This window comes from Magallana gigas, chromosome 7, assembly GCF_963853765.1.
Source record: "Magallana gigas chromosome 7, xbMagGiga1.1, whole genome shotgun sequence".
Classification (NCBI taxonomy): domain Eukaryota; kingdom Metazoa; phylum Mollusca; class Bivalvia; order Ostreida; family Ostreidae; genus Magallana; species Magallana gigas.
In genome coordinates, this window is record NC_088859.1 from 43948493 (window position 1) to 43975209 (window position 26717).

General features: G+C 35.7%; 1 protein-coding gene across 7 annotated transcripts in view; it reads left to right on the plus strand.

Annotated features, from left to right (window-relative positions):
• The first annotated feature begins 1848 nt into the window (after window positions 1–1848).
• The window catches only part of LOC105339670 (laminin subunit alpha-2), a 44109-nt gene continuing 19240 nt past the window's right edge, over window positions 1849–26717 (plus strand). For 2 of the 7 annotated variants that reach the window (XM_066067300.1, XM_066067303.1), the window contains exons 1-22: window positions 1850–2072; window positions 6396–6688; window positions 14203–14445; window positions 14700–14759; window positions 16390–16512; window positions 16755–16844; window positions 17195–17306; window positions 17434–17552; window positions 19916–20080; window positions 20316–20471; window positions 20697–20837; window positions 22244–22255; window positions 22696–22893; window positions 23031–23132; window positions 23247–23467; window positions 23654–23765; window positions 23989–24102; window positions 24223–24449; window positions 24619–24827; window positions 24990–25096; window positions 25384–25561; window positions 25770–25879. In XM_066067300.1, the coding sequence (XP_065923372.1) occupies window positions 2006–2072; window positions 6396–6688; window positions 14203–14445; window positions 14700–14759; window positions 16390–16512; window positions 16755–16844; window positions 17195–17306; window positions 17434–17552; window positions 19916–20080; window positions 20316–20471; window positions 20697–20837; window positions 22244–22255; window positions 22696–22893; window positions 23031–23132; window positions 23247–23467; window positions 23654–23765; window positions 23989–24102; window positions 24223–24449; window positions 24619–24827; window positions 24990–25096; window positions 25384–25561; window positions 25770–25879 (3159 nt within the window). In that variant the 5' untranslated portion in view covers window positions 1850–2005. Of the gene's footprint in view, window positions 2073–6395; window positions 6689–14202; window positions 14446–14699; window positions 14760–16389; window positions 16513–16754; window positions 16845–17194; window positions 17307–17433; window positions 17553–19452; window positions 19492–19915; window positions 20081–20315; window positions 20472–20696; window positions 20838–22243; window positions 22256–22695; window positions 22894–23030; window positions 23133–23246; window positions 23468–23653; window positions 23766–23988; window positions 24103–24222; window positions 24450–24618; window positions 24828–24989; window positions 25097–25383; window positions 25562–25769; window positions 25880–26717 lie in introns of those variants that run through there. The other 5 variants (XM_066067301.1, XM_066067302.1, XM_066067305.1 and 2 more) reach the window with 5 other exon arrangements.

Genomic DNA, 26717 nt, shown 5'->3' on the forward strand with positions numbered 1-26717 from the left:
ATAACTAACACTGAAAACAACCATTTGCGATTGCAAAACATAGTATATCTGATAAATATAGTTTCACGATTGTGAAACTATGATTAACAACTCTTAATCATAGTTAACGAATGTAAATTATAGTTTACAGATGTGAATCTATATTTATCAGCAAAATCTATCGTTAACGTTATTTGCAGACAGATAAACTTAGATTCTCATTCGTTAACTATAGTTTACAACCGTTAAATATAGTTTAACAGATTAAAACTATAGTTAACGAATCGTTAACTACAGTTTGAGGTTCGTAAACTATAGTTAACAGTCGATAAACCTAATTTATCAAATGCGAAACTATGTTTAGCTCATTTTTGTGAATTTGGCGTGCCATACATATCTAAATATCGGTATAATGTAAAGAATTTTTGTTATTATTTACTTTGCAGAATTCATAACTATGGCACGCCAAATTCAAAAAATTGAGCTAATCATAGTTTCAAAGTCGATAAACTAGGTTTAACAGTTGTAAACTGTAGTTTACAGACATAAAACTATAGTTTACGCCGTTAATCTATATTTTACATCTGTAAACCATAGTTATCGCTAATATCTATGTTTCAGAAGTGCAAAACTATATTAAACACTGAAAACAACCATTTGCGATTGCAAAACATAGTTTATCTGATTAATCTAGTTTCAAGAGTGTAAAATTATGATTAACAACTCTTAACCATAGTTAATGAATGCAAATTACAGATTACAGATGTTAATCTATATTTATCAGCAAAATCTATCGTTAACGTTATTTGCAGACAGGTAAACTTATATTATCATTCGTAAACTATAGTTTACAACCGTTAAATATGGTTTTACAAATAAAATCAATTCTAAACGGACCGTTAATATAGGTTACGAATCGTTAACTATAGTTTACGAATCATAAACTATAGTTTACGAATCATAAACTGTTGTTAACAATAAACTATAGTTAACTATAGTTTAGTGTCCGTAAACTATAGTTAACACTTGATAAACGTTGTTTATCGTTTTTGAAACTTTATAGTTTACTAACATTTAATATAGTTTCATCTACCGTCACCGAGAGAGGTGAAACATACATTAAAAGAGCTTGGATGAGACATGCGTCATTTGACGCTGATTCTCCAATTAAGAAACGATGCGTCATTTACCATCAGTACCAGTATATTACCTGTTGGACTGTTTGTTAATTTCTCGTTTTTCGAATCTACATAGCTCAATATATACAAATTTTAATACGCAGGCACAGCATTTGAAGACGAACTATATGACAAGAGTACAAGAGGGACAACTCCTTCGGTCTAGATACCTTCGCACAGAGAGAGAGAGAGAGAGAGAGAGAGAGAGAGAGAGAGAGAGAGAGAGAGAGAGAGATGGGGTGGTCTTGGTTGTATGTGAGATAATCATGAATGGTATTATTCATATATTTTCAAGGCATACACATACATTATGCCTATTATCTAACTTTTTCTCCTCTTTAAAAATTATGATATTGAATTGTTACAAAATATACAGTATAAAAATAAACTTTTAGTATTTACATTGTTAACATGTTAATCTGTTTATGTAAAACAAAAAATTGAAATAATTTTTTTATTGTCAATAGAACTTTGTAAGTGAATTTGTAATTGATAATTATTAGACATATTTACATTAATCCAATATATTCTTTTAATCATACTATGATTAATGGCCCACAACTTAATAGGAAAGCAATTGATCTTCATGGACTTTGCGCTTTAATTCGTTAACCATGTAAGTCATCATTCCTTTCTTTTCTGCTTTCTCGGCAAATTCCGTCGGTACAAGACCGGAAACAGACTATAGTGGTATTTTTTACGGTCAGAGTGTGTTCTCCCATGCGTGACGGGCCGGGAAATTCAGAGAGCGTCTGCTTTCTCCGTAAATGCGAGGAAGGAAGCAATGGATAAAATGACTTTTCCTGCAGACGGGTAGATTTTATGTGTCCCAGTCTTGTGGTAAAAACATGGTTTCCAACACCTGGTTTGTCTTTGTTTTTTGGACTCTATTTTTACCTGCAATCGAATGCCAAGGTAAGTTTACCTGTCAAAAAAGTATGTGTGACACAACCTTATCTCAGGTTGCGGTTTGAACTAAATTCGATTTTATTTATACCTTGATTAAACGGGATTTTATGCATTCAAAATTAGATCAGAATACATGAAAGAAATAAAAGATATAAGACCGTACGCGGACCACCTGCAATACAGCGGATAATCCGAGTAACTTTTATAGTAGAAGATAATTTGTATACCTTTTATTAATTCTTATAATCTGTAGTGAATTAGTGGCTTACTATTTTAAGTCTACATCCAAAGAATTGTGACTTTTTAATTCTGTGTGGGTCTTTATTGTAGCGGGGCCTACTGTCCGTTACATTTGTGCCTATAAATTCCTATACTCTTGTGACACTGACAAGCTAAATGAAATATTTCTAAACATTAATATGCTCTGTTTTCTACACTAACGTGCAGGCAAAAAAAAAAACCCTTCTAATCTTTTTGAATATTTTAACAGGATGTTAATCTAATAATCTCTCTCCAAATCTGTTTTTGAGTGCTGTAAGAGGCGGTAAGATTGAGACGAAATGAGTTAATAGTCGCCCAACAGTTGCCCTGTCCATAGAAATTGAAGAAATAACCAGAAATGTTACCAAGGCGTTAAAACTATTAAACACGTTTCTTCAGTCATTGAAAGGGGCGAAGGTCGGACTGCATGAATTTCAATGTAAACTGTGAAGCCCTCTCTCTCTCTCTCTCTCTCTCTCTCTCTCTCTCTCTCTCTCTCTCTCTCTCTCTCTCTCTCTCTCTCTCTCTCTCTCTCTCTTTACGATTGCTAGCAAAAAAGCCATGGCGAAAAGTGTTGAATTGAAGTATGGGCGTTTGTATAGAAATTGATTTTTTTTTTCGTCAAATGCAAAGAAAGTTGGAAAGTGCATGTATAATCTGCACCCCCTCTCTGCATCGCATGCAAAAACAATGCGTCCATCCCTGGAATGCATTGAATCAAAGGCGTGGGCGTTGTAAAGTTTAAAAATGTTTTTTCGTCATTGCACCATCAATTAAAGGTTGTATGGTATTAATGCAGATTCGCTATATACAGTATGTTTTGCACAAACAGAGAAAATTTAATGGTAACACGGAATCCGTACTTTGAACCTTTTATTTGCTGACAAAGTTATTCAGGAAATAAGTTACGATAAGGCCCCGTATTTCACTCATTCAGGTACCCACCCCAGTCAACACTGGGGTATTGGAGCGGTGGCCTTTATTGGAGAAATGAATTGACGTTTTATTGGTTTAGCGCATAAGCACTGTAACGGTAGAAACCACAGATAAAAGAATTTTGTGTGAAGTCCCTCTTATGTGTAAAAATTTGTTATTTGGTTTCTGTAATTAAACCATTTGTTCCCTTTTAATGTGAGGGCATTTGCGAGAGCGCGCAGGTGAGCCCCAAAGAAAGTCGATTAAGGTGAAAGAAAGTATCTTGCTGATGAGGAACACACTATAGTTTGTCCTCGAATTATTAAACTACGAGAGATTTCATAAAATTTCTAAACAGCAACATAGTGGCATATGGTTCCTTTAACTAGTTAATATGGCTCAGTGGCAAAGATTCTCCGATATAACAAATTGTATGATTTACATGGTGAGGCAACGTGGTTATTTATGATAAATGTGTAGTCTAATCAAATTTATAAGTCTGGCTGACTGTATTCTTTCACAAAATTATTTTTTCCATTTTTAAGCATTCTCATACGCATATCAAGGCTAAAAATTAATATCATATCAATATGTCGATGGCGTACATGAATACTAATTAGTAAAATTGCTAAATGTAAAGATTGGTCAAGAGTCCGTGCATTCCAGGCACGTAGCATCGTTTTTGAAAGGTGGGGGCATACTCATCCCAAAAATCTTGACAAGCAAAAAAAAAGAAGGAAATTTTGAATCATAATCCGGGGGGGGGGGGGGGGGCGCTGGCGTAGTATATCTATAACTTCATTATAACTCCAATTTCACTCCTAATTTCCTTAGTTTGATATCAATTTGTTACATACTCCCAAAAAGTATGGGGGGGGGGGGGCAACTCCATGATAATTCAATTTTTTATATGTAAATTAAAAAAAAAATTAGTTGCTGCAAGAAAAAGTGGGGGGGGGGGGGCCTCCCCCCCCCCCCCCCCCGATGCTACGTGCCTGCATTCCCCATTGCCCCATTCAACATTGCGAATTGAAAAAAAAGGTGAATATCTTCTTGAACGTATTCCAGCTGTATATCAGTTTCGAATTCGAAAAGAAGACGTACCATCTAATGAAATTTCAAGTACGGCTTACCTAATGACACGATGGAGGGAAAAATGAAAATTGTTTTCAGTCACTCAATAACTTGAATAAGTCATTTTATTTATGTTGTTATCGATGGGAATTATGAATACGATCATTAAGAGCCGCTATTGATGTAGTGGTATTTTTTTTTATACGAAATGAGACAAAGTGGCGACAGCATTTCTTTTCTCACCAGACTATATATAGGCCTATAGATCTAGATATTCTCGAGATTTTCTAGATTTTCAAGAGATTTTACTGTAATACTTTACAGTGCGACATTTCGGACGACTGCAGCAGGAATTACATACAGCTTTTCGGCTCACCAGCTGTCATTTTAACATCTTACAACTACAATTTTGCTTGTCCTCTCTCAAATTATAACACATTATCTTGTGACGGTCAGACCGGTTCGAATACCGGCGCCAGATAGCTGAGTTGGTAGAGCACCTGACTAGAGATTCAGGGGGCCCGGGTTCGAATCCCAGTCTGGTCCGTCATTATTTCTCCCATCCCGTTACACTTGGTGCCGTGACCAACCCCTGGAACTGACAGGTGAACTCCTGCCAGGGGAAGAGCTTGAGGTGATCTTCGAAGACGAAGATCATTTAAGGGGGGAGGAATGTGACGGTCAGACCGGTTCGAATACCGGCACCAGATAGCTGAGTTGGTAGAGCACCTGACTAGAGGTTCAGGGGGCCCGGGTTCGAATCCTGGTCTGGTCGGTCATTATTTCTCCCATACCGTTACAATCTTATAAAAACATGCCAGATTAGTGTTGATTATAATAGGATACAGTTGAACTTTGATATCTCAAACACTGATATCTCGAATATAATGGATATGTCGAAGTGATTTGTATGTCCCAACCACCTATTTTTGAAGTGTTTTACCATTGATATCACCAGAGACATAAAGAACAGAGATTGGCTACTTCACCATTATACTCTGTCCCGGGTTTTTGCTTCCATCACTTTTCGCTTGATATTTCGATAGTCATAAATACCTTTGTGCTTAAACTACGTTCATCCACTAATATGTAAAATGTCCAGATTATCTGTTATGAAACGCCCCCTCTACCGCTTCAGGTTTCAATACACATCCCAAAATAGAAAGTCTACGGGGATTTTGCATTGCATCAGCCATAATTATGCCCGGATGATAACGTTGAAAATTGTGCAAGGTATTCCGTGTGAATTCGGAATGGAGAAAAGATGTAAACATTTCCCATTATAAATCTCCGTAAGAAATCTATTTTTGTTCCTGTGAACTTTTATGAGTGAAAAATGATAATTTGTCAATGAAGATGTCTTGGATATTTTCCCTTTTATCGATTTCAACAGCATTTCTTTCACAGGTATGTGTATTTTTATTAAAAATAATCAAAAAGTGATGGAAGCAATAACTTGGGACAGACTATAGCGTGTTCTGTTGTTGAAAAATGTTACGGGACCAACCTTACTTTGAGAACTCAATATTAGTAAACTGAGATAATGATCTTGAACCAAAAGGATATTGGTTTTTATGAAAAATGTGCAAAGGTTTTAGGCATTTTTGAAACAAAAAATTGAAAAATCAGATTAATATACTCGGACAATGGGTTGCCAACTGCTGCCTAAAACTCTTTTAATATTGTTTATTAGACATAAACTCATGAAAATATAATGTTTTGGTAATAGGTTTTAGCTGTTTATATTTTGATATAATTGTGTATTTGAAAGACATACTGATTTTAACTGGGAATACTTTACAATAAGAACTGCGAGATTTCGATCAGTTGCCAATCTCTGTTACTTATGTCTCTTATATCAAGAATACTCTGATATCTCAAAGTTTTTAAAGAGTCCCATATCTAGTTTGAGATAATGGGAGTTTGACTGTATTTTCTCTTACAAAAGCACAAAAGTTATTTACATGTATTGTATTTTCTCTTCTTACAAAAAAAAGAGAGAAATTACAACACCAATCCATTATGTGATATTGAATGATATTTTTCAAGGTGTTTACGGGTATGTTTTTGTTTTTTCAGATGATATTGGATTATTCCCAAACATTCTGAATTTGGCAACAAGGTCAACCATAAGTGTTAATGCAACCTGTGGAGAAGAAAAGAGTGAAGTGTTCTGTAAGCTTGTAGACCATGTCAAGATTTTCCCGTACACGAACTCGCATTGTGACATCTGCGACGCTAGAAGCCGAGATGAAAGACAGCGACATCCAATAACTAATGCTATAAATGGGAGGAATTCCTGGTGGCAAAGTCCCACCCTCACCAACGGAGCAAAGTTTAACTATGTCACAATTACCCTTGACCTCAAGCAGGTATAGTTGAGACATTAGACCCAATTTCTTTTTTAGTTTTAGTAAAAGTCATATTATATCCACATCCTGAGTCTATATGAATATAATATCCCATGAGTTGTTGCATTTAGATTGAAAGGTCAGTTTGTGAGCTGCATTAATCATTACTGTAATAAAAACTATGGCAGTGTCATTTGAAGTTCTTTAAATGTCTCATTTAAAAATTAGCAAATTTATGGGGGGAAAAAAACCACAGGAAAATCTCAACTGTGCAAAATTGAATCATATCTGATCTTATCCCGCAATAAGCCAACAGTTACCTATGCTGCATTCTCACACCACATAAATTCTGAATGAAAAAATTTGATAATGGGACAAAATTAAAAAATTTCATCTGAAAATATCTGAGCATATCTGATGTGGTATACCAGTATTGATAAAAATGTATCTCATTTAAATGAGATTCAGATTTAAATCACAAATGACAATGGAGGGAAAAAGGAAATCATATACTCGAGTACAGAAAATGCAATTTAATGCAAGAGTGTGAAAGTTCTTGAATCATTGAAACTAGAAAAGAAAGTAACTGGTGTCTAAAGGTGCCCTTGCTGGATTATTGTAGAACAGACAGCCCTGACATTAAATGTTTGATATGTAAATAGAAGTATGGTTAAAATGATTCTGGTCATATTTGATCAACTTTTGAGTGACCTTTAAACTGCTTTGTCAAAATGCATCATTGAAGTTAAATATTTTAAATGTTATCACACCCTATGTGATTGATTTTGCATTAGTTCAGGTGTCAGACATTAGAAGTTTGATAGAATGGTTTTATTTTAAACGTTTAAACGTTTCACATTGTACAACAAGGTAGGTGCATATCAACCAATACCAGGAGTTTACTTCTGAACAGATATTAAATTTCATTGCTGAAAAGTATCTGTCAAATATGATTTGATGTAAGGTCGCCTTTTGGGCTATTGTTGTGTCTTGTTGTTTTTCGGTTTGTGAGCAACTTGTTTTTGTGCATACCAAATTAACATTACAGATTGGAGATTTAATGTTGTTGATATTTAAAGTTTTTGTACAATTTAGTATTCTTACGACAACTATATTGATAGGATGATTCTGATTGTGTTCTTGAGTGAATCGCTGTTGTCATACTACACTCTGAAATAAAATCATGTGGGTTCCATTGTATATTTTATATTCTCAACATTTTGTAATTTTATTGAAGAAATTCCATCGTGTGTAAAGATTGGCATCTTATCTCCATGTTTCTGTGATGTACCCCAGAAATCTCTTCAAAGGTAGACAATATGGTATAAAAAGGTAGACACCAAGTATAAAGGAACTGGAATAAAAGCAATCTCTTTAACATGAAGTAGACACTTTGTTTGATGCAAGGAAGATCAAAGATGATGTGTGCTTCAGATTTCTTGATTAGCACAAACAGTTTGTTATGTAAATAGTGGTTGTTGTGTGACAAAATTTATGCCATTGAGTTTATCGTTTGGTGTTAAGTAGCCCCAAAGTGTCTGTAATGTTATTTTTCACTTATACAAATGTTAATACTAAGGAACCAGCTGTACCCAGTGAAACATCTTTTTGACATATGATTAGTATGACAGACATTAAACAGCTGTCTTAATTGACCTTGACTCTTGTTACTTATGGAGCAGGAGTCAATGTCATAAAAATCAAAAATTATGAAATTGTTTGAAAAAATAAAATTAATATATATGGTATCTATCAATGACATATATGGAATAGCAAACAGAACTGAGTAAGAAATTCCATAACTTTTTACTTTTACAAAAAAAAGTAAAAAATACACTTGTTTTGCAAATGAAATCATATTCGGTGTTAAAGCTTGAAAAGTTATGATTTTGGCATGGAGATCAAAAAGATCTCATCATTTAATTTCACATAAGAAATAGTTCTAATCTTATCGACCAAAGGAAAGTAATGAAATGTAGTAAAACATGCAGGCTTACAAATCATTATGCAAATATACAACTATACAAGCTTTGTATCTTTACACCTTATGATAAATGATTAACCTATTCAGTAGAAAGAGATATCAATATATTTGTAGATTTTCATTAGAAATAAGAATCCTTAGTTGAACAGAATGTGTTGTTGTTTCACTTATTAAAGCCTTTGAAATGCAATGTTGTTTTGCACAAGAACACTGGTTCATGCCTTTGTGCTGTAAGTTTGATGACTGGTATTTCAAGTTGTGTGCACCTTCCCATTAAACTTACCTGTATGCATGAAGTCATTTAAAGCTTGCAGACATGACAAAGAGGCAGAGCAAGCATTGGAAGAAAGGGATTAAGGAATTCCATCCAGTGTTGAGTCATTCAAACCTGATCTTTTGCAGTGGGGCAGATTAAATTTTGACTATTGATTAGAGAAGCAGACTATGATATCCAGATGCATTAACCTAGATTAATTTTGAAAAATGTCTGTTAATCCTCTTAGTTCATGAAATAATGAGAGAGAGAGAGAGAGATTCGAAATTTCTTTGGTAGGTAAAGGATATCCATGGAGTTTCACCAAAAGGAACAAAAATCATGAAGCTTTGTTTGTTACAGTCGATCATCAACAATTTTAGAATTTATATGCCTTCAGTTTGAAATCCTTAAGCAGTATATAATTTCTCATTAAATACCATGATGCTTGCACTCTTTACAAATCTCATTAAAGAGCCACTGCAAAGCTTAAGTTATCTAATCTGGTGTAGTTCATTATCTTCTTTGAATTCTCACACACTGTAATTAACAGCTTCTCTTTCATGCTGTGTTAGATTTGAATTTTGACTGCACTTAGAAGCCATAAAAAGGCTAAGGGTTAATGACTCTGAATTCCCCTGTCTTCAAATTCTGATCCATTGAATGATTAGTAAAGTAAGCCGTTTCTTTATAATTTTTATGAAATGGACAATAGCATATTAAATCCTTACAAGATTTTGTAGTTGTAATAAAGCATGGGAATATTAAAATTTACAACAGGTTTATTCATCATGCATTATGACACATCTTTCATTTTACATTTTATTGACAATTCATAGTGATGAATAGCCAATTTGAGAGTTGTAAAACAAATATTGTTAAGATTGAACGAATTCAAACGCAAGTTAAATCACTGAAATATTTTCTAAATGAGTAAGATGATTCCAACACTCTCCATTCAGAAAGGGAGTTGTGCCGATGAATTGATTTTTGTAAAATGCACTTCATCCAGCCCATATTATTGAGTGCAAACATGGTTTGCCATTCTCTCTGGTTTAATTGTTTTAAGTAGAAGACTAAGCTTTGAGGTTTTATAGACACCCTTCATTAGTGTCAGGCTATCTGTAGGTTGTACAGGGATGCAGATCAGTAATTAATACAAGAGTCTGAAGCCCCCACCGACTACATCCCTAATTCACCGACAATCACATGACACAGAGAAATTAAGGAAGTCAGAATTGTCTTATCTTCCAAAACTCATCCATTCAACAAGTACAAATGTCAATTCTGCATGATTTGGTCCTAAATGGAGCATAAAACGGTTTAAAGAAGGCCTGTTAAAGTCTCACACATCATCTGATATGTAATTTATGATCTTGTTTGTCATTGTCGTGGGTGCAGTTTTTTGTGTGGAAGAAATCGGAATTGATTAGACCACACCTGGGAAGCCTATGAGAACGGGAATTATAGGGTAACATTAAGAAAGCTCGGGGAGAAATTAAAGTTTCTCAATACAGCTGAATTAAATGAAATGGAAATAGTTTTTATTCCCAGTCACATTTACATTGCCAAGAGTGATTAAAAATGACACATCTTTATGCAAGAATAAATCCAGATGGTCAATACCCGGAATAATGAGTAGGTTTATACCGCTGAATGTCTTATTAAAGCAGTATATAAAGAATTATGATAGTTACCAAGTTTATATTGTCCCTTTAAGGTAGTAAAAAAAATTTCTGTTTGTCTTCACTGCAGGGCTTAGATGTCATATATATCTTCTGTGGTGAAGATTTTGTCAATTATTTGTACAATTATAAAGTAAAGCCTTATATGTGCATTAACCGCAAGTTTGAAAAAAATATTATTCAAGCCTAATACCAAGAAAAAGTCATGGGTGTTGCATGCTTGGGGCTAGATTTGGATACACATAATGCAGTGCTCTGGAACCCATTCATTTTCGGAGTGTTGTGGGTTGAAATGTCACCTACCCTACAATTACCCTATCTCGCACCTCACAAGCTAATTAAAGTGTACTCCATAGTCTCATTTTTTTTCTTCCAAGGTGAACTTGGAGACACCTGAAATGTTCTAAAACAAAATTAGATGTCGCCAAGTTCTTGATTTTTCTTAGCGTGGGGGAAAGCATTGGCAATCTGTAGAAGACCAGAAATGAGGTCTTTTATTAAAAAGTTATAGATTTATTGTGTTGACATATATGTCTCCCTCACCTTTTTCATGAATGTAGCCTACATTGGTATTTGGAACTTGGTACTCCAAGGGAGATAAGAATCGCCTCCATTTATCATAGCATTATCAGAGTCCAATATTTGCAGGGATTTAAGTGTTGAAAGAGACCTTGTAAATATGTGTGTAAAATGTTTGTCTTGGTGTTTAGTATATCATCTGAGCAGTGGTTGGAGGGTTGTCATGTATGAAGCCCCTGAATTCTGGATCCTAATCAGGTCAATTTGTTCGTCATTCTTTGGGCAGGCCACTTTGTAAAGCGTCATAAAGATCTGAACTCTTTGATCGAGTATCACACCTCTCCAGTGCCTTATATTTTGCCCATCAAGTATTTCTTTTGCCAACATGCAATGCCCTTATTCTGTTTCATGTTTAGAATTTAAGTTTTTATTGTAATAGTATGTGACTGACTGTGAATATATAATTACAGAGTTCTGTGTATAATTTAATACACCTTCAAACTGTCATTAAGACGTGATACTGTGACCATGCAAACTCAAGTCTTTCATCCCTACCAAAACAGTTCGTGATACATAAAGAAAAAGGGTTAAAAAGATTATTAGATGTCTTAGAACTGCATTATATGATGTTAATAAGTTTATCTTAAAAACATGGATTGTATACATATCCAAGCTAATTGGTTTCTTTGCAGTCGTCTTGTAGATTTACAAAATCGGGCACCTTGAACTTTGGAAAATTAGATCATTACACATGTGTTTTAAGGTTTTTAATTCAACAAATTTATAAAGGATATGCTCATAGAAAAAAAAATGTATTACAAATTTGTTTAAGCCAATCTGCTCTGAATACTAAGAAGTCTGGTATTGGGTGACCCCATTTCTACATTAGGTGGCAGGTGCAAATTAGATCCACTAATAAAAGCTTTTAGCCATTAACACTTGCCAAATTGAAATTTGGGCTGATATGGTGATGATTTACAGGCATATTTAAGTCCTTGAATCCCGGGAATAGCTTTCAGAATGGGAAATGGACTATAGCTTTGGAGACAGTTATGTTTAACAGCTGATAAGGGTCATAGTTCATCTCCCCTAGAAAGTATATAGATTTACCTGATTATGTCATTGTTACATGTATGTTTATTGTTTGTTTTGGAGTAATCTACTGGACTGATATGACATATCATCACATACAACTCAATGGGATAATACACTGGGGTGTCATTTTTCTATAGATAGAAGTCGACCTGTTGAAATTCGGATTTTTTTTTTATAAACACAGCATTGTAGGGGGTGTCTAAAATCAGAGGGGCATAGGTAACTCAGAATGTTAATCTATCATCATCAGAAGAAATTTGCTTTTTAAAAAATGGAATTGAAATGCACCCTGGTAATAAATTCCTTAGTCAAGTAGCTGGCCACAAGTCTGTCTGGAGAGGCTCTATATAGACAAGAGTTGATATTCCTTTTCTTTCCAGTTATCTTAGCAGGGGTCAGGATTACTCTTTCAGAGTTTTCATCTACACGACAAAGTAAATTTACCACAGCCATAAAATATCATTTAAAGTATGAACAAACACAATCCAGTGAGCCCACTGCTTTACTCCATCTTGTCAGTGTGTGGCAAATAAGCTTACAGTGTAAGTCAGGACTAGACAATCTTAAAGATTTTTTTTTTTACATTTCTCTGTTGGAACCAGTGGACATCACATTATGAGTTAATATTTCTTTTTAATTTGTGACTTATTTTTGTTCTTTTTGATAGCATTCATAGAATACCTCTTACCTCTAGCATACCTGAACAATTTTGGGGGGGGGGGTAATTTGAGGGAATGAGATAAATGTCTGGAAATAAGGGATTTTATTAAATTTTATGAAATTGAATAAAAATGGAAACGAAATGAAGAGATGCACAAGAGTTTTGGACAGAGAGAGAGTATTTATTTACAATGCAAGTCAATGAAGTCATTTATGTGTCAGTGGAACACTAAAGGTGTCACATAAATGTCACCTTTTGACCAGAGCACTTGTCTTTTGAAGACATATGAACAAATGAAGGACTTGATTAATGAAAGCGCTCACAAGATTGAAATCGCTCACAAGATTGAAATCGCTTTTGAAAACTTTTAACTGTTTGACTAGTAGTGGAAGTATATGGATTTTTTTTTTTTACACACTAGGAGAATATGTCTATGAAATTATGATATTATATAATACATTCTTACATTCAGGATATTATGAGTAGAGAGCACTAAACACAATTCTGTTTTAACTCCAGGTCTGCGTTGTGTTTCATATTTAACAAGAGCTTTTATATCAGCTCAGAAAATCAAAGTTAAAAATCGAAACCTAACAAAGCATGCATTGAAAAAATTTAGAGAACTTCAATCAAGTTCAAAATCTTTCACGCTTCATTTGCTTGAATTTTAATAGAACAATGTCCAAGGTTTTTTTTTCTTGTAAAAAGAAAATGAGTGTTTATAGCCTCTTGAGTTGGTTTGGCATTTAAAAAATGGATTTTCATTCACATAATTATTTGTATTGTTGCAAGTATGTTGATCAAAAGAAATAACAAATAAATGACATTTTGGAAAATTTTGGTGATTTGTATTTCCTTGTTGTTCTGTATCATTGCACAGAAAACACAGGTGCATTGGCACAATAAGAGACGGAACTTGAGATACAGAACTATTGAACTGCAGAAATCTTATTAACTCGCTACAAATGTGGAAAATATGGGAATTTTTATTGATAAGTTCTGTGAAAGTAATTTTGATGTGAGGTACATTTGCTTTTACCTGTTTCTCCCATAAACAGGGATTATATTTATTTGATTTTGTTTACTTCAAAGTTATCAATAGCCTTATTGTGTCGGATCACTTACTCAGACTTTTATGATTTATGATTTATGAGAAAAAATCATTTAGTGTGGTCCCTGCACCTTCAGCTTATTTTATGAATTTTAAACAGGATTTTTTAAGTTATCACTTTTATGTAATTTGGTTTTTCATTACAGGTTTAAAAGATTCCACAGCCCCCCCCCCCCCTTCTCTATTTCTCAAGTGTTCTTGTAACTTAAACTTTGTTCTTTTTCTAGGTTTACCAGGTAGCTTACGTCATAGTAAAGGCAGCCAACTCCCCACGGCCGGGGAACTGGATTCTGGAAAGATCCATTGATGGCGTGAATTTTCAGCCCTGGCAGTACTTTGGACTTCGAAATCGAGACTGCAAAAAATTGTACGGCATAAAGGCCAGTCGTAAAATTCCCACCTACCTCAGAGATGACGAGGTTATCTGTACAACAAAATACTCAAAAATCTACCCACTGGAAAATGGAGAAGTACAGTCTTTAAATAGAATTAAATTTATTTGAAATCCACAAAGCAATCCTCATAAATTTTGAGCACACTATACGTTGTCAGAGTCCGACTCCCGTATTATTGATTTCTTTGCAATGAAGAATAGAGTTTGGATACTCTTTTATAATATACATGTAATTTAGTAATAATTTTTTTTGTGAGAAGAATAAAAGATAATAAAGAAAGGTTGTATATTTAGATAACTTAGAGTATTGACTGTTTTCTTTTTGTGCAGATTTTCATATCGCTTGTCAATGGGAGACCGGGAGTAAAGAATCCGAGCCCAACTCTGCTGGTGATTATATATATATAAGATCAGTGCTGATGATATCAAATCACTCATTTGATGCGCTATCTCTCTACTTGTGTGATGAAGGTGTAAGAATTACCGTAAATTAAGCTAATTTTCCTCAGCATATTGTGCATGAACATGAATCATAGTGTGATGATAAAATTTTGAGTGTAAGCTGCTCTGTCTGTTTATTGAGGCCCCTTTGTTTCATGGAGCGTCTTTACTCTGATACAGACATCAAAGTACTCCTCTGATTACCAAGTTAGATGATCCACAGCTGATCGTAAAAAGCCAGAAAGTTTATGTGGTAGAAATTCCTTTCTAATCCCATTCTAATAAACACTGACATACCTGTGTAATTAGGATCCACTAGTGTCCTGCTCCCCCACTCTACGACCAGACCTTTATACTTACTATTCCATTTTATGGGAAACATGTTTCAGAGCAAAAAAAAACCCCTTAAACACAGCATGCAAGTGTTAATAGTTGAAGACTAAGACAAATTAACTTGATTACGCTGACACACTGGCTGTCTTGTGTTTGTTGCATGAAAAGTGAGAAGGCTTAGGTACATGTAAAACATATATTTAAAAAAAATTGGAATTTTCAAGTAGATGTATTCCCAGTGTTATCAGAAGATGAATTAGGTTCCTTACTGTAAATCATTAATTTTCATGTTGGCTCAGTTTTTTTAACATTATGGGTACCCCTCATCCACAAATTTTAAGAATTCAATGAATTATAAAACATTATCTTTATTTACCATTCATGAAATTGAATCCATTTAATTAAGTGCCATTGAATCTGTAAAAAAAATTTGGCAATCAACAATAAGTGGTTCCCACATATTAAAACAATATCACTTGTATCAATGTGACTTTATGTGATCACTAGATTTTCATTTTCATCCATTTCACATTTAAATAATTTTTGGCATCTAAATATAGAAATTACATGACCATGCAATTTTTCAATTACTTACTGTATCAGCGAGCAATAAAGTAGATATCTAAAAGACAGTGTGAATTGTTACAATAATGGATCTTGACCCTAATTTTCAAATTTATAACCTCCAGGGAACAGGTTTGAAACAAATGCATGTACTCCACAGAAGAAGTCATTAAATCTGCTCTTGTCAATCAAAGGCAAACTACAGACATATCCATAAAAATTAGTCTAACTCAATCATTGTATCACATGTTTAGGATTGATAAAAAACGAGGCTGCAGGAAGCATACTGTAAAACTGCTCTTTGGAGACTTTAGTTCATTGATCGATTCAAAACTAAATTTTCTGACAATTCAGAATTCCATAACTTCCATTAAACATATTTGGGGGTCCTCTTCTTTGGGCAGTGGACACCATACATGTTTCATGTGGAAAACTTTAAAGTACAGAAAATTTCTATCCCTTGTTGAACTGATGTTGAGTTCAAAAGCTTTGCATTATGAAGTACATTTCATTTTTTGCTTAGCTCTTTGTAATGATCATAATCCCAGCATTTGTATTTCTTTAAAGTAGATATCATCTGTCATTTTCTTTTATTCCATATTTCGTACCTTAGATTTATGAGGTGTAATTGATATAATTGATATGCAGTAGATCTATTTATGAGTATTTTAAATTGTAACAGGAGTTTACCTCAGCTCGCTATGTCAGACTGAGATTACAGAAGATAAGGACACTCAATGCTGACCTCATGACCTTCAGGTCATCCAGTGACCTCAAGTTCATCGATGCATCTGTTACCAGGAGGGTAAGACTCTGACCTTACTGACTTGAATAAGAATACATGTTGTGTTGCTTATGTTCTTAAAAGTACATGTATTCTTCTGCTCCGTGCTTTATCATTACAATGATATTTGGTTTGGTCACAGTCAAAAAGAGCTTTTTTCCAGTGTTTTTTTAAGTTTGTTTTTCAAATTATTTACACAAAAGATAGTTTATTCCATTATACATTTGATTAGACAACTGAATCAGGATTGTTTTTTGTTTCAGTACTTTTATTCCATCAAAGATATTTCCATTGGAGGGCAGTGTATCTGCTATGGTCATGCTTCCGTTTGTTTACCTCGACCCAACTCAGATGTAAGCATCCAAAGTGTCATACCATACTGACGTGAATTGATACATATGTATAAGTAAAATAAAAGATGAAGAAATCAATGTTACAGATTTCTATAAATCTGTGAGGTAAAATTTTGCAATTTCTGTGTCTCAAAGAATTCACTTTGAAGTCATTTTTTCAGAAGTAAAGAAATCACAAAATATTATTCATTGCAATACCTCGATCCATTCAAAATCTGTTTGAGCAGTAAGCATGTAGAATGCAAAACTTGACTCAAGTACATGTCTTTATCCCTACAATCACAGTACTTAAGTGATGGGAAGAAGATGAAAATGACACTCTTTTGATGTTAACTTTTCTTTTACTACAGAGGCTTTATTGTGAGTGCAAGCACAACACTTGTGGCAATAATTGTGAAAAATGTTGTGAATTCTACTACCAAAAACCATGGCGACCAGGGAACAATGGCCTCAAATGTGAAAGTAAAATTTTAGCTTTAGAATTTGCCTCTAGTTTCCTGTAAGTGTTGCTTGATTAGAAATAATTTTTCAAAAACATCTTATTTTTTGAAAAGAAATGAGTCTGACTAATTTTATTTTTGATTTCCAGAATGCAACTGTCATGGCCATTCCACAGAGTGTGTATATAATGCCACAGTGGATGCAATGAGGCTCAGTCTTAACACAGCGGGGGAGTATGATGGGGGAGGAGTCTGTATAGACTGTAAGGTAAGGGGGAGTTTGTATAGACTGTAAGGTAAGGGACACATAGAACACAGCGGAGGAGTATGATGGGGGAGGAGTCTGTATAGACTGTAAGGTAAGGGACACATAGAACACAGCGGAGGAGTATGATGGGGGAGGAGTCTGTATAGACTGTAAGGTAAGGGGAGTTACAGCGGGGGAGTATGATGGGGGAGGAGTCTGTATAGACTGTAAGGTAAGGGACACATAGAACACAGCGGGGGAGTATGATGGGGGAGGAGTCTGTATAGACTGTAAGGTAAGGGACACACAGAACACAGCGGGGGAGTATGATGGGGGAGGAGTCTGTATAGACTGTAAGGTAAGGGACACACAGAACACAGCAGGGGAGTATGATGGGGGAGGAGTCTGTATAGACTGTAAGGTAAGGGACACATAGAACACAGCGGGGGAGTATGATGGGGGAGGAGTCTGTATAGACTGTAAGGTAAGGGAAACATAGAACACAGCGGAGGAGTATGATGGGGGAGGAGTCTGTATAGACTGTAAGGTAAGGGGGAGTTTGTATAGACTGTAAGGTAAGGGACACATGAACACAGCGGGGGAGTATGATGGGGGAGGAGTCCGTATAGACTGTAAGGTAAGGGACACATAGAACACAGCGAGGGAGTATAATGGGGGAGGAGTCTGTATAGACTGTAAGGTAATGGACACATAAAACAGAGCGGGGGAGTATGATGGGGGAGGAGTCTGTATAGACTGTGAGTCTGTATAGACTGTAAGGTAATGGACACATAGAACACAGCGGGGGAGTATGATGGGGAGGAGTCTGTATAGACTGTAAGGTAATGGACACATAGAACACAGCGGGGGAGTATGATGGGGAGGAGTCTGTATAGACTGTAAGGTAAGGGACACATAGAACACAGCGGGGGAGTATGATGGGGGAGGAGTCTGTATAGACTGTAAGGTAAGGGACACATAGAACACAGCGGGGGAGTATGATGGGGGAGGAGTCTGTATAGACTGTAAGGTAATGGACACATAGAACACAGCGGGGGAGTATGATGGGGGAGGAGTCTGTATAGACTGTAAGGTAAGGGACACATAGAACACAGCGGGGGAGTATGATGGGGGAGGAGTCTGTATAGACTGTAAGGTAAGGGAAACATAGAACACAGCGGAGGAGTATGATGGGGGAGGAGTCTGTATAGACTGTAAGGTATGAGACTTATAGAACACAGTGGGGGAGTATGATGGGGGAGGAGTCTGTATAGACTGTAAGGTAAGGGACACATAGAACACAGCGGGGGAGTATGATGGGGGAGGAGTCTGTATAGACTGTAAGGTAAGGGAGACACACAGAACAAAGCGGGGGAGTATGATGGGGGAGGAGTCTGTATAGACTGTAAGGTAAGGGACACATAGAACCCATTTGGGGGTATGATGGGGGAGGAGTCTGTATAGACTGTAAGGTAAGGGGGAGTTTGTATAGACTGTAAGGTAAGGGACACAGAACACAGCGGGGGAGTATGATGGGGGAGGAGTCTGTATAGACTGTAAGGTAAGGGAAACATAGAACACAGCGGAGGAGTATGATGGGGGAGGAGTCTGTATAGACTGTAAGGTAAGGGGAGTTACAGCGGGGGAGTATGATGGGGGAGGAGTCTGTATAGACTGTAAGGTAAGGGACACATAGAACACAGTGGGGGAGTATGATGGGGGAGGAGTCTGTATAGACTGTAAGGTAAGGGACACATAGAACACAGTGGGGGAGTATGATGGGGGAGGAGTCTATATAGACTGTAAGGTAAGGGGGAGTTTGTATAGACTGTAAGGTAAGGGACACATGAACACAGTGGGGGAGTATGATGGGGGAGGAGTCTGTATAGACTGTAAGGTAAAGAACACATAGAAAACAGCGGGGGAGTATGATGGGGGAGGAGTCTGTATAGACTGTAAGGTAATGGGAGATCGTCTGTGTAATCACTGTCACATGGAATACAGTGAAGCAGTATGGTAGGAAAGGAGTTTATAAAGACTGTGAAGTAAACACTATTGCATAAAATCACTATATTTCAACCCACCAAGAGTTTATTATAAGAGAGGAGGAATCTGTTTAGACTCTAAAGTAAATTAACTGATGTAATAAAAATTTCTAGTTGTGTAGATAAACATAATTTACTTTAAAATTCTTGTTCTGCTAAATTCACCTCAGTCGCAGTTTTGCCTTGGATTCAGCTGCCTGATTTGGAGTCATGTAATCACCATCAGTTTTACCTTTACCTCTTTCTTCTATTATTTACCTTTTACTGACAGATTTGTGATTGTATATAGTATCAGCGTTCAAATTTTACTGGCCGTACATTTTCGATTTAATTTTTCAGGACTATACCACTGGAATAAACTGTGAGAGATGTCTGGATGGATATTACCGCCCACTCGGGGAAACCCCTCACTCTCGGTATCCTTGTAGACCATGTAGATGTGAAGTCACTCTGGGGTCTACAGGAAAATGTGTTCCAGATGACAGCTTGATGAGTGAAGGAAAGGTAATACAATTATAATTTCATGTTGTGTGGCCGAGTAAGGGTTTATACCTGTATAAGGGAATATTTTTTTGTGTTGATTTGTAGCACAAAAGTTCACTCGAAATTTTAAAGATGTGTTTTGATATAACAAAGGGGAAAAATATTCTGTTGGAGTATTCAGCTACATGTAATGAAATTTTTACTAGCCTCAGTTGATAGCTTTACGATATGTACCGTACTTTGCCTTTTTCTGCAGAGACCTGGAGACTGTGAGTGTAAGCAGGGCTATGGGGGACCCACCTGTCAGGAGTGTGCCTTTGGTTACTATGGATACCCGTACTGTAAGCCCTGTCCCTGTAACAGTGCAGGAACATTGAGCTCACAACAATGCAGTGGCAACTGTGTTTGTAAGGTAACGATGTCAGCAGATTCTTCTTTATACACACATACCGTATGTAAGTATGTGGACTTCATCAGCATAGAACTGCCGTTTTCTGAAAGTTTTTAAAATTTCAACATTCGGTTATATATACCGGTAGATAACTGATTTTCACCCATTACACAGATATTTATACAAGATCTACAAATACCAATAATTGAATTACAGTTTTTGAACATCTTATACCTGATTTTTCAGGAGAGTGTTGAGGGCGTCAAATGTGACCGGTGTAAGCGGGGCTTCTTTAACCTTCACAAGGACAATCCTGTGGGCTGCATGCCGTGTTTCTGTTTCGGAGTGTCCTCTGTCTGTCAGTCCTCTAATCTTGGTCTCATCAAGGTTTGTATACATTGAATACTGAAGTCATTGTCCAGTTTGAACACTTACACAGAAGTTCACAGTCAGTGAAATACAGTGCATAAAGTTTTTTGGGGGCATTGATTGTACATGATAAAATTATTCTTCTAAAGAGGTTTGACATATATATATACTTTAAACAGATTTGAATTCACAAGAAAGAACATGTACCAATAATTTGTAATGGTCCCTTTAGCAGTTTTAATTGACTATTTTTTTTTCCTAGACAGAATTGAAAAAACCAAAAAAAGCTTATTTAACAGTAGCTTTCACTTAAAGCTATACACGCTATAATTTGCGTCAATTTTGAATAAAGGGGAAAATGTATGTGTTTGATTACTAATAAAAGTTACCTTTATTCTGTTAATTATAATGCTCAATTCGATCACGTAACAAATATATCAAATATTAAACAATAAAAAATATTTATTTTCCTGCCAGGAAAGTAATGCCTCCTCGTGAATATCAATCTATCACGTGATATCGACAGCTAAATTTAGCCTATCATACCAAAACTGGTGAAGGGTCAACATCTTCATAATTGTGATAGTTTCACAAAGAAAAGGATATTTTCAGTAAAGCATAAATTTGTCCGATATACGAGTACAAACAAACGGAAAAAATACAAGCCTGTGATTAGATATGAATACTTCCTTTAAAAAAATGACGTAGACCTGTGTTTTTCCCCTATGTGCTATTTATAGATCCTATAAGTGTTAATGCATAAGTAAGGGTATCGTCAATGGCAAGCGTATTTTACTCATTATACATGTATGTATTTCAAATTAACAACTGTTAAGCATATTAAAAATCAAGTTGGATATTTAATTAGGCAAACAATAACGACCACCTAGTTCTCCGCGGACATGCGCAATGAGGTCGGTTTGCTCTTCCTTCATCAATATTCATGAAAAGGTATATTTTCCTGGCAGGAAAATAAACAATTAAAAATCTATATCTTTGTAACGAGATGGAATTCACCCTTGTAATTTACAGATTAAGGATAACTTTTATAAGTAGACAAACACATGCGTTTTCACTGTCATTCAAAATTGACGCAAATTATAGCGTGTATAGCTTTAAATTAGGTATAGGTACATATTTTTTAAAAGTCTTTGATATTATTTTAACTATAAATAAGATGCCTGTTTTCAATACCAAAGCATTTTCAGTTTACTATTTAATTGAAATTTGTTTATTTCTCACTTCTGTGTATGATTTTTATGATAAATGACACATTGTTTGTGTTCGAATTTTGCACTTTTCCTGAAAAAGAACAAGAAATGAATAAAATATGTAACTTTGTGATTAAATATTGAAATATACATTAATTTGTATCAAAATCAAAGACTTGATGTAACAGTGAAGTGAAATGATATTTTCATCAGATTCCAGAAGGGGTAAGACCTATATGTGCCTGTAAATCTGTATTCATGGAATAAGCCTTCTCTCTTTTTTTTATCAGCCTGGCTTTATCTATGGCTTATGATTGACTATATATTTTCAGGACTGGAAAAATTTCCAATAACTTATTTCAGATGTTTTCTCACTGTATAATTTGTGACTTTACACTTTCTTCTTACCTTCACTGTGTTGCATGTAGTCACACTATTCTGTTTATGAAATATTTCTGTAAAAAAATAAAATAAATACTTTGTTTTCTAAACTAAATATCTTTCTGGCGTTAATCAAAGGGTTGGCTTTCATTTTCTCAGTTTTACAGTTATAATTACTGCATTTTTCAAAAAACACAGAATTTTGATCAAAAAAAAAAAAATACAAACAAAAATAATAGGGGTGTCATTTTTCAAACATACAATTGTTTCTGGTGCCTCCTCAGGTTGTGGACATGTCGGATGGTATGAGTGGCTGGGCTGTAACCTCGGTCAACATCAATGGCTTCACCTATTTCATACAGAAGAATGAGGAAGGATGGCTTGTGTACAGAGCCTACCCAGCCAATCAGAACTCTCTAAACCCCTCTGAGGATACGGTGGTGTATTACTGGCAGGCACCACTCAAATACCTTGGAAATCGGGTAAGGCACCACCTGTACCTGTAGGTACTAAACACAGTGAAGTCTCTAGATAAATTACTGATTAAATGCAATGTACTAGGATAATTCATTGTTCTTCTCAACTGAAATTTGAACGAGGTTTTATGTATTTTCTGCAGTTGACGTCATACGGAGGAAGTCTGAGATACACAGTGAAGTATGAGACTGATCGTACTGTACCGTACCAGCGACACATGTATGGAGTAGATGTCATCATCCAGGTAAGGCTACTCAAGGACGCTAACACTCACACCTGTAAACCCCCACCTGTAAAATTCACACCTGTAAAACTCATTATGCAGTGCCTTATTTATATCCTTGTTCTTTCTCTATAGAGTGGTAATATGACCATTGTGAATGGGAAGAGCTATCTGAGGGAGAATGTTCAAGAGGAGAGATCAGTGGTGCTGAATGAATCCAGTTGGTTCCAGTTAGTGAAGAGTGACCGCTATGAGACCCTGCAGCCCATCACCAAAAAGGAATTAATGATAATCCTGTTCAACATTGAGAGACTTCTGATACGGGCGACATATCACTCTGCTCAAAACACTGTGTAGTATGTATCAGTACATTTACATGTATACATGAATCTGATATCTTTAATTTAATGTTTTTGGTTCCACAGGTCAAGTAAATGTTCTTTATCTTTAGTGAATATAATGTTTTTTGTCAAAGGATTCATCAGTCAACTTCATAAGGTATTGTGATATATGTACTATGTGGAGATCTTTGTGTGTTGTAGTTTACGTGATGTCACACTGGATGCTGTGAGTGCTCTGTCTAACAGCTCAGTCACACTCAGGGCGGTAGAGAAATGTTCCTGTCCCCGGGGCTACCAGGGTCTCTCCTGTGAAGTAAGGGAACACTTTTGTCAAAAAATCTTATTATTAGTATTCTGAATTTTTTTTAAAGTAATATTTTATATATTTAAACATTTATTAGAGATTTGAATTATATGTTGAGCATGATACCGGCATATTTTAAGTTTGTGTTTAGATGATGGCTCTCAGATAAAGGAATAGGAAAAATTTTGATTAGGTATAGATATATGGATGTTGTTTCATCTTCAACCTACAGATGTGTGAGCCTGGGTTTCGTAGAGTGGGAAACAAGCTGTACGGAGGAATGTGCTTACCTTGTAACTGCAACAACCATGCTGAGCGCTGTGATATCAACACTGGAAGGTGTATTGTGAGTCTTCATTGTGGCTTTACACTTCATAATTTTAATGCATTTGGATGAACCATTTTATGTAATAAATAGCAATGCAATATAAAAGTTGAGCCTGCGAGTTGTATACTTTACCCATAGAATTGTCAGCATTTCACAACGGGAGAAAACTGTGACACATGTCTGCCTGGTTACTATGGTGACCCTCGCCGTGGAGAGGAAGATGACTGCAAACCATGTGCATGTCCTCTGCTGGAACCAACCAATCAGTTCTCTGCTTCATGTCAGCTGATACCGCAAGTTGGAAACTATGACAACTACAAGTGTGATAAGTGTGCTGTTGGCTACATTGGAAACAGATGTGAAAGGTCAGGGTCATGTTACAAGTTCATGTACATTGATAATCTAAAGCTTACTCTACTTAAGGTAAATTCTTGTAAGAAGTTTTAAAAATTGTATGCAATCCACAGTCAAATTTAATACCGTGTGTTTGTTTTGATATGTAAACAAGAATTTTACAATTTCTGTTTGCAATAGATGTGGCCCTGGTTACTACGGGGATCCAACAAAAGTTGGTGGATCCTGTCGGCCATGTTCCTGTGGGGGTAATATTGACGGGGGAGACCCTGGGGGCTGTGACAGGGAGACAGGAGAGTGCCTGAGGTGTCTGAACCACACTGAGGGGCCCAACTGTCAGCGGTGTCAGGATGGGTACTACGGAAGAGCGGTCAATGGCGACTGTACAGGTGGGCAACTCAGAACAATAGGGGTCAAAAACATGTTGTAGAGTATCTTTAGAACAACAGGATCTTGCATCTTATTAACTTAGAATTGTGATTTGAATTAAGTATGAAGATTGACCTGTACAAAGTCTTATTATATCTGTTTTGAATTCATTTTGTTTCCAGCATGTAATTGTGATATGAATGGCTCAGTGAATGGGTCATGTGACCAGTATTCCGGGCGATGTATTTGCAAGGACAGGTTTTATGGAAGACGTTGTGATCAATGCCAGGTACTGTCATATTTATAAGTGTAAAAACTAATAGTGATACACAATCAATGTCAAATTTAAATGAATTGTCAATGAATATTAACTATTCACTAATTGTTTTAAAGGATATTTGTAACAATTCACTAATTCTGCACTTGCATTTGTTGTAGATTTGTTAACAGCGATTATGATGAAATGAACTAATCGATTTAACTAATTTGCACAGTTATATAGATAAAAAATATTTAAGCATGTTGTTCACTGAATGTCCTTATAATGTGGGATAAAGAGGGAGCACTTTGTTGTAGCCTGGGTATGGGAGTGTAGAGGAGGGGTGTACCCCCTGTGACTGTGACCCGGTCGGATCACGGGGGTCGTTGTGTGACAGTTATACCGGCCAGTGCTTCTGTAATATAGGTGTTGTTGGTAGGAAGTGTGACAGTTGTCAGCCGGGATTTTTCGGATTCTCATCTCGTGGTTGCAAGGGTATGTTGGAGGTTGCATACCATTCATTAGGGAAACGAGATTCTTAATTAATTCAAATTATCAAATTTTACACATAGCATAATTAACAAATTTGCTTCCAATTTCTTTATTTGGACTGGTTTTAGAAAACAAGTCTCTTTAAGAAATAAAAACAAATATGAAAATTGAAGGTTGCAGTTGGTTTAAACCTGCTATTGTAATTTCTTAGACTGTGGATGTAACACACAAGGAACCAATCAAACGGAGCCCTGTGATGACATCACAGGGATCTGTAACTGTCTGCCCAATGTCATTGGATCCCGCTGCAATACCTGTCAGGTGGTTTTGCTGTTCTGTTAGGCCCCCTCTGCTCTTCATTATAAATCTTTTCTGATTCTTGCTGCTTTTCTTCAGAATATGGCTAACCATAACCACTGCTATTGCATAGTGAATACTACATCATTTTTAGAAAGAGGAAAGTGAAAATACATGCTGTTCTGTATATCCTCTGTTCTATAATAGCGGGTTTCTCCATCACTAGATACTAGTATCATGCCTATACATTATATACTTTACATGAACGTTATATGTTCATCACCATTTTTGGTGTGATACATGATCTTTACTGTATGTAGCTCTATCATCTAGCTATAGCTCTCTTATACTTATCATTCTACTTAGTATGAAGGAACAGTTTCTGATAATTGTAGAAGGCTAATTTCTAAAGATGGAGCTTCAAATATTCTTTATTTGTCTATATGCAATCTTCATTCTGGTAAAATGAAACTATTTTAACTTCTGAAATGCTGCTTCATAGAATAGTCATTGGTTTAGATAACATTAGACTAAACCGCGTAAATCGGTAGAGTTAACATGTATGCATTAGTTATGGTGCATGTTAGTTTCCTAGAAACTACAGACTTAATATATAGAAAGAACACTCTTCTGGTATATGAGCTATCAAATCCTCAAAATCAATGCCATAGTAAAATAAAATTGATACATAGCACAACCAAGCACATTGGAGATGACTTTTATAAGAATAATAGTGTCATAGTTTAGCAACGGCTTTTACTAATTGAATTTAAATCTGGTTAATAACATACAAATAAACTTTATCCCTTTCATTAGTATTCATTATTTCATTATGCTTTACTGATTCAGGGTTTTGATGTCA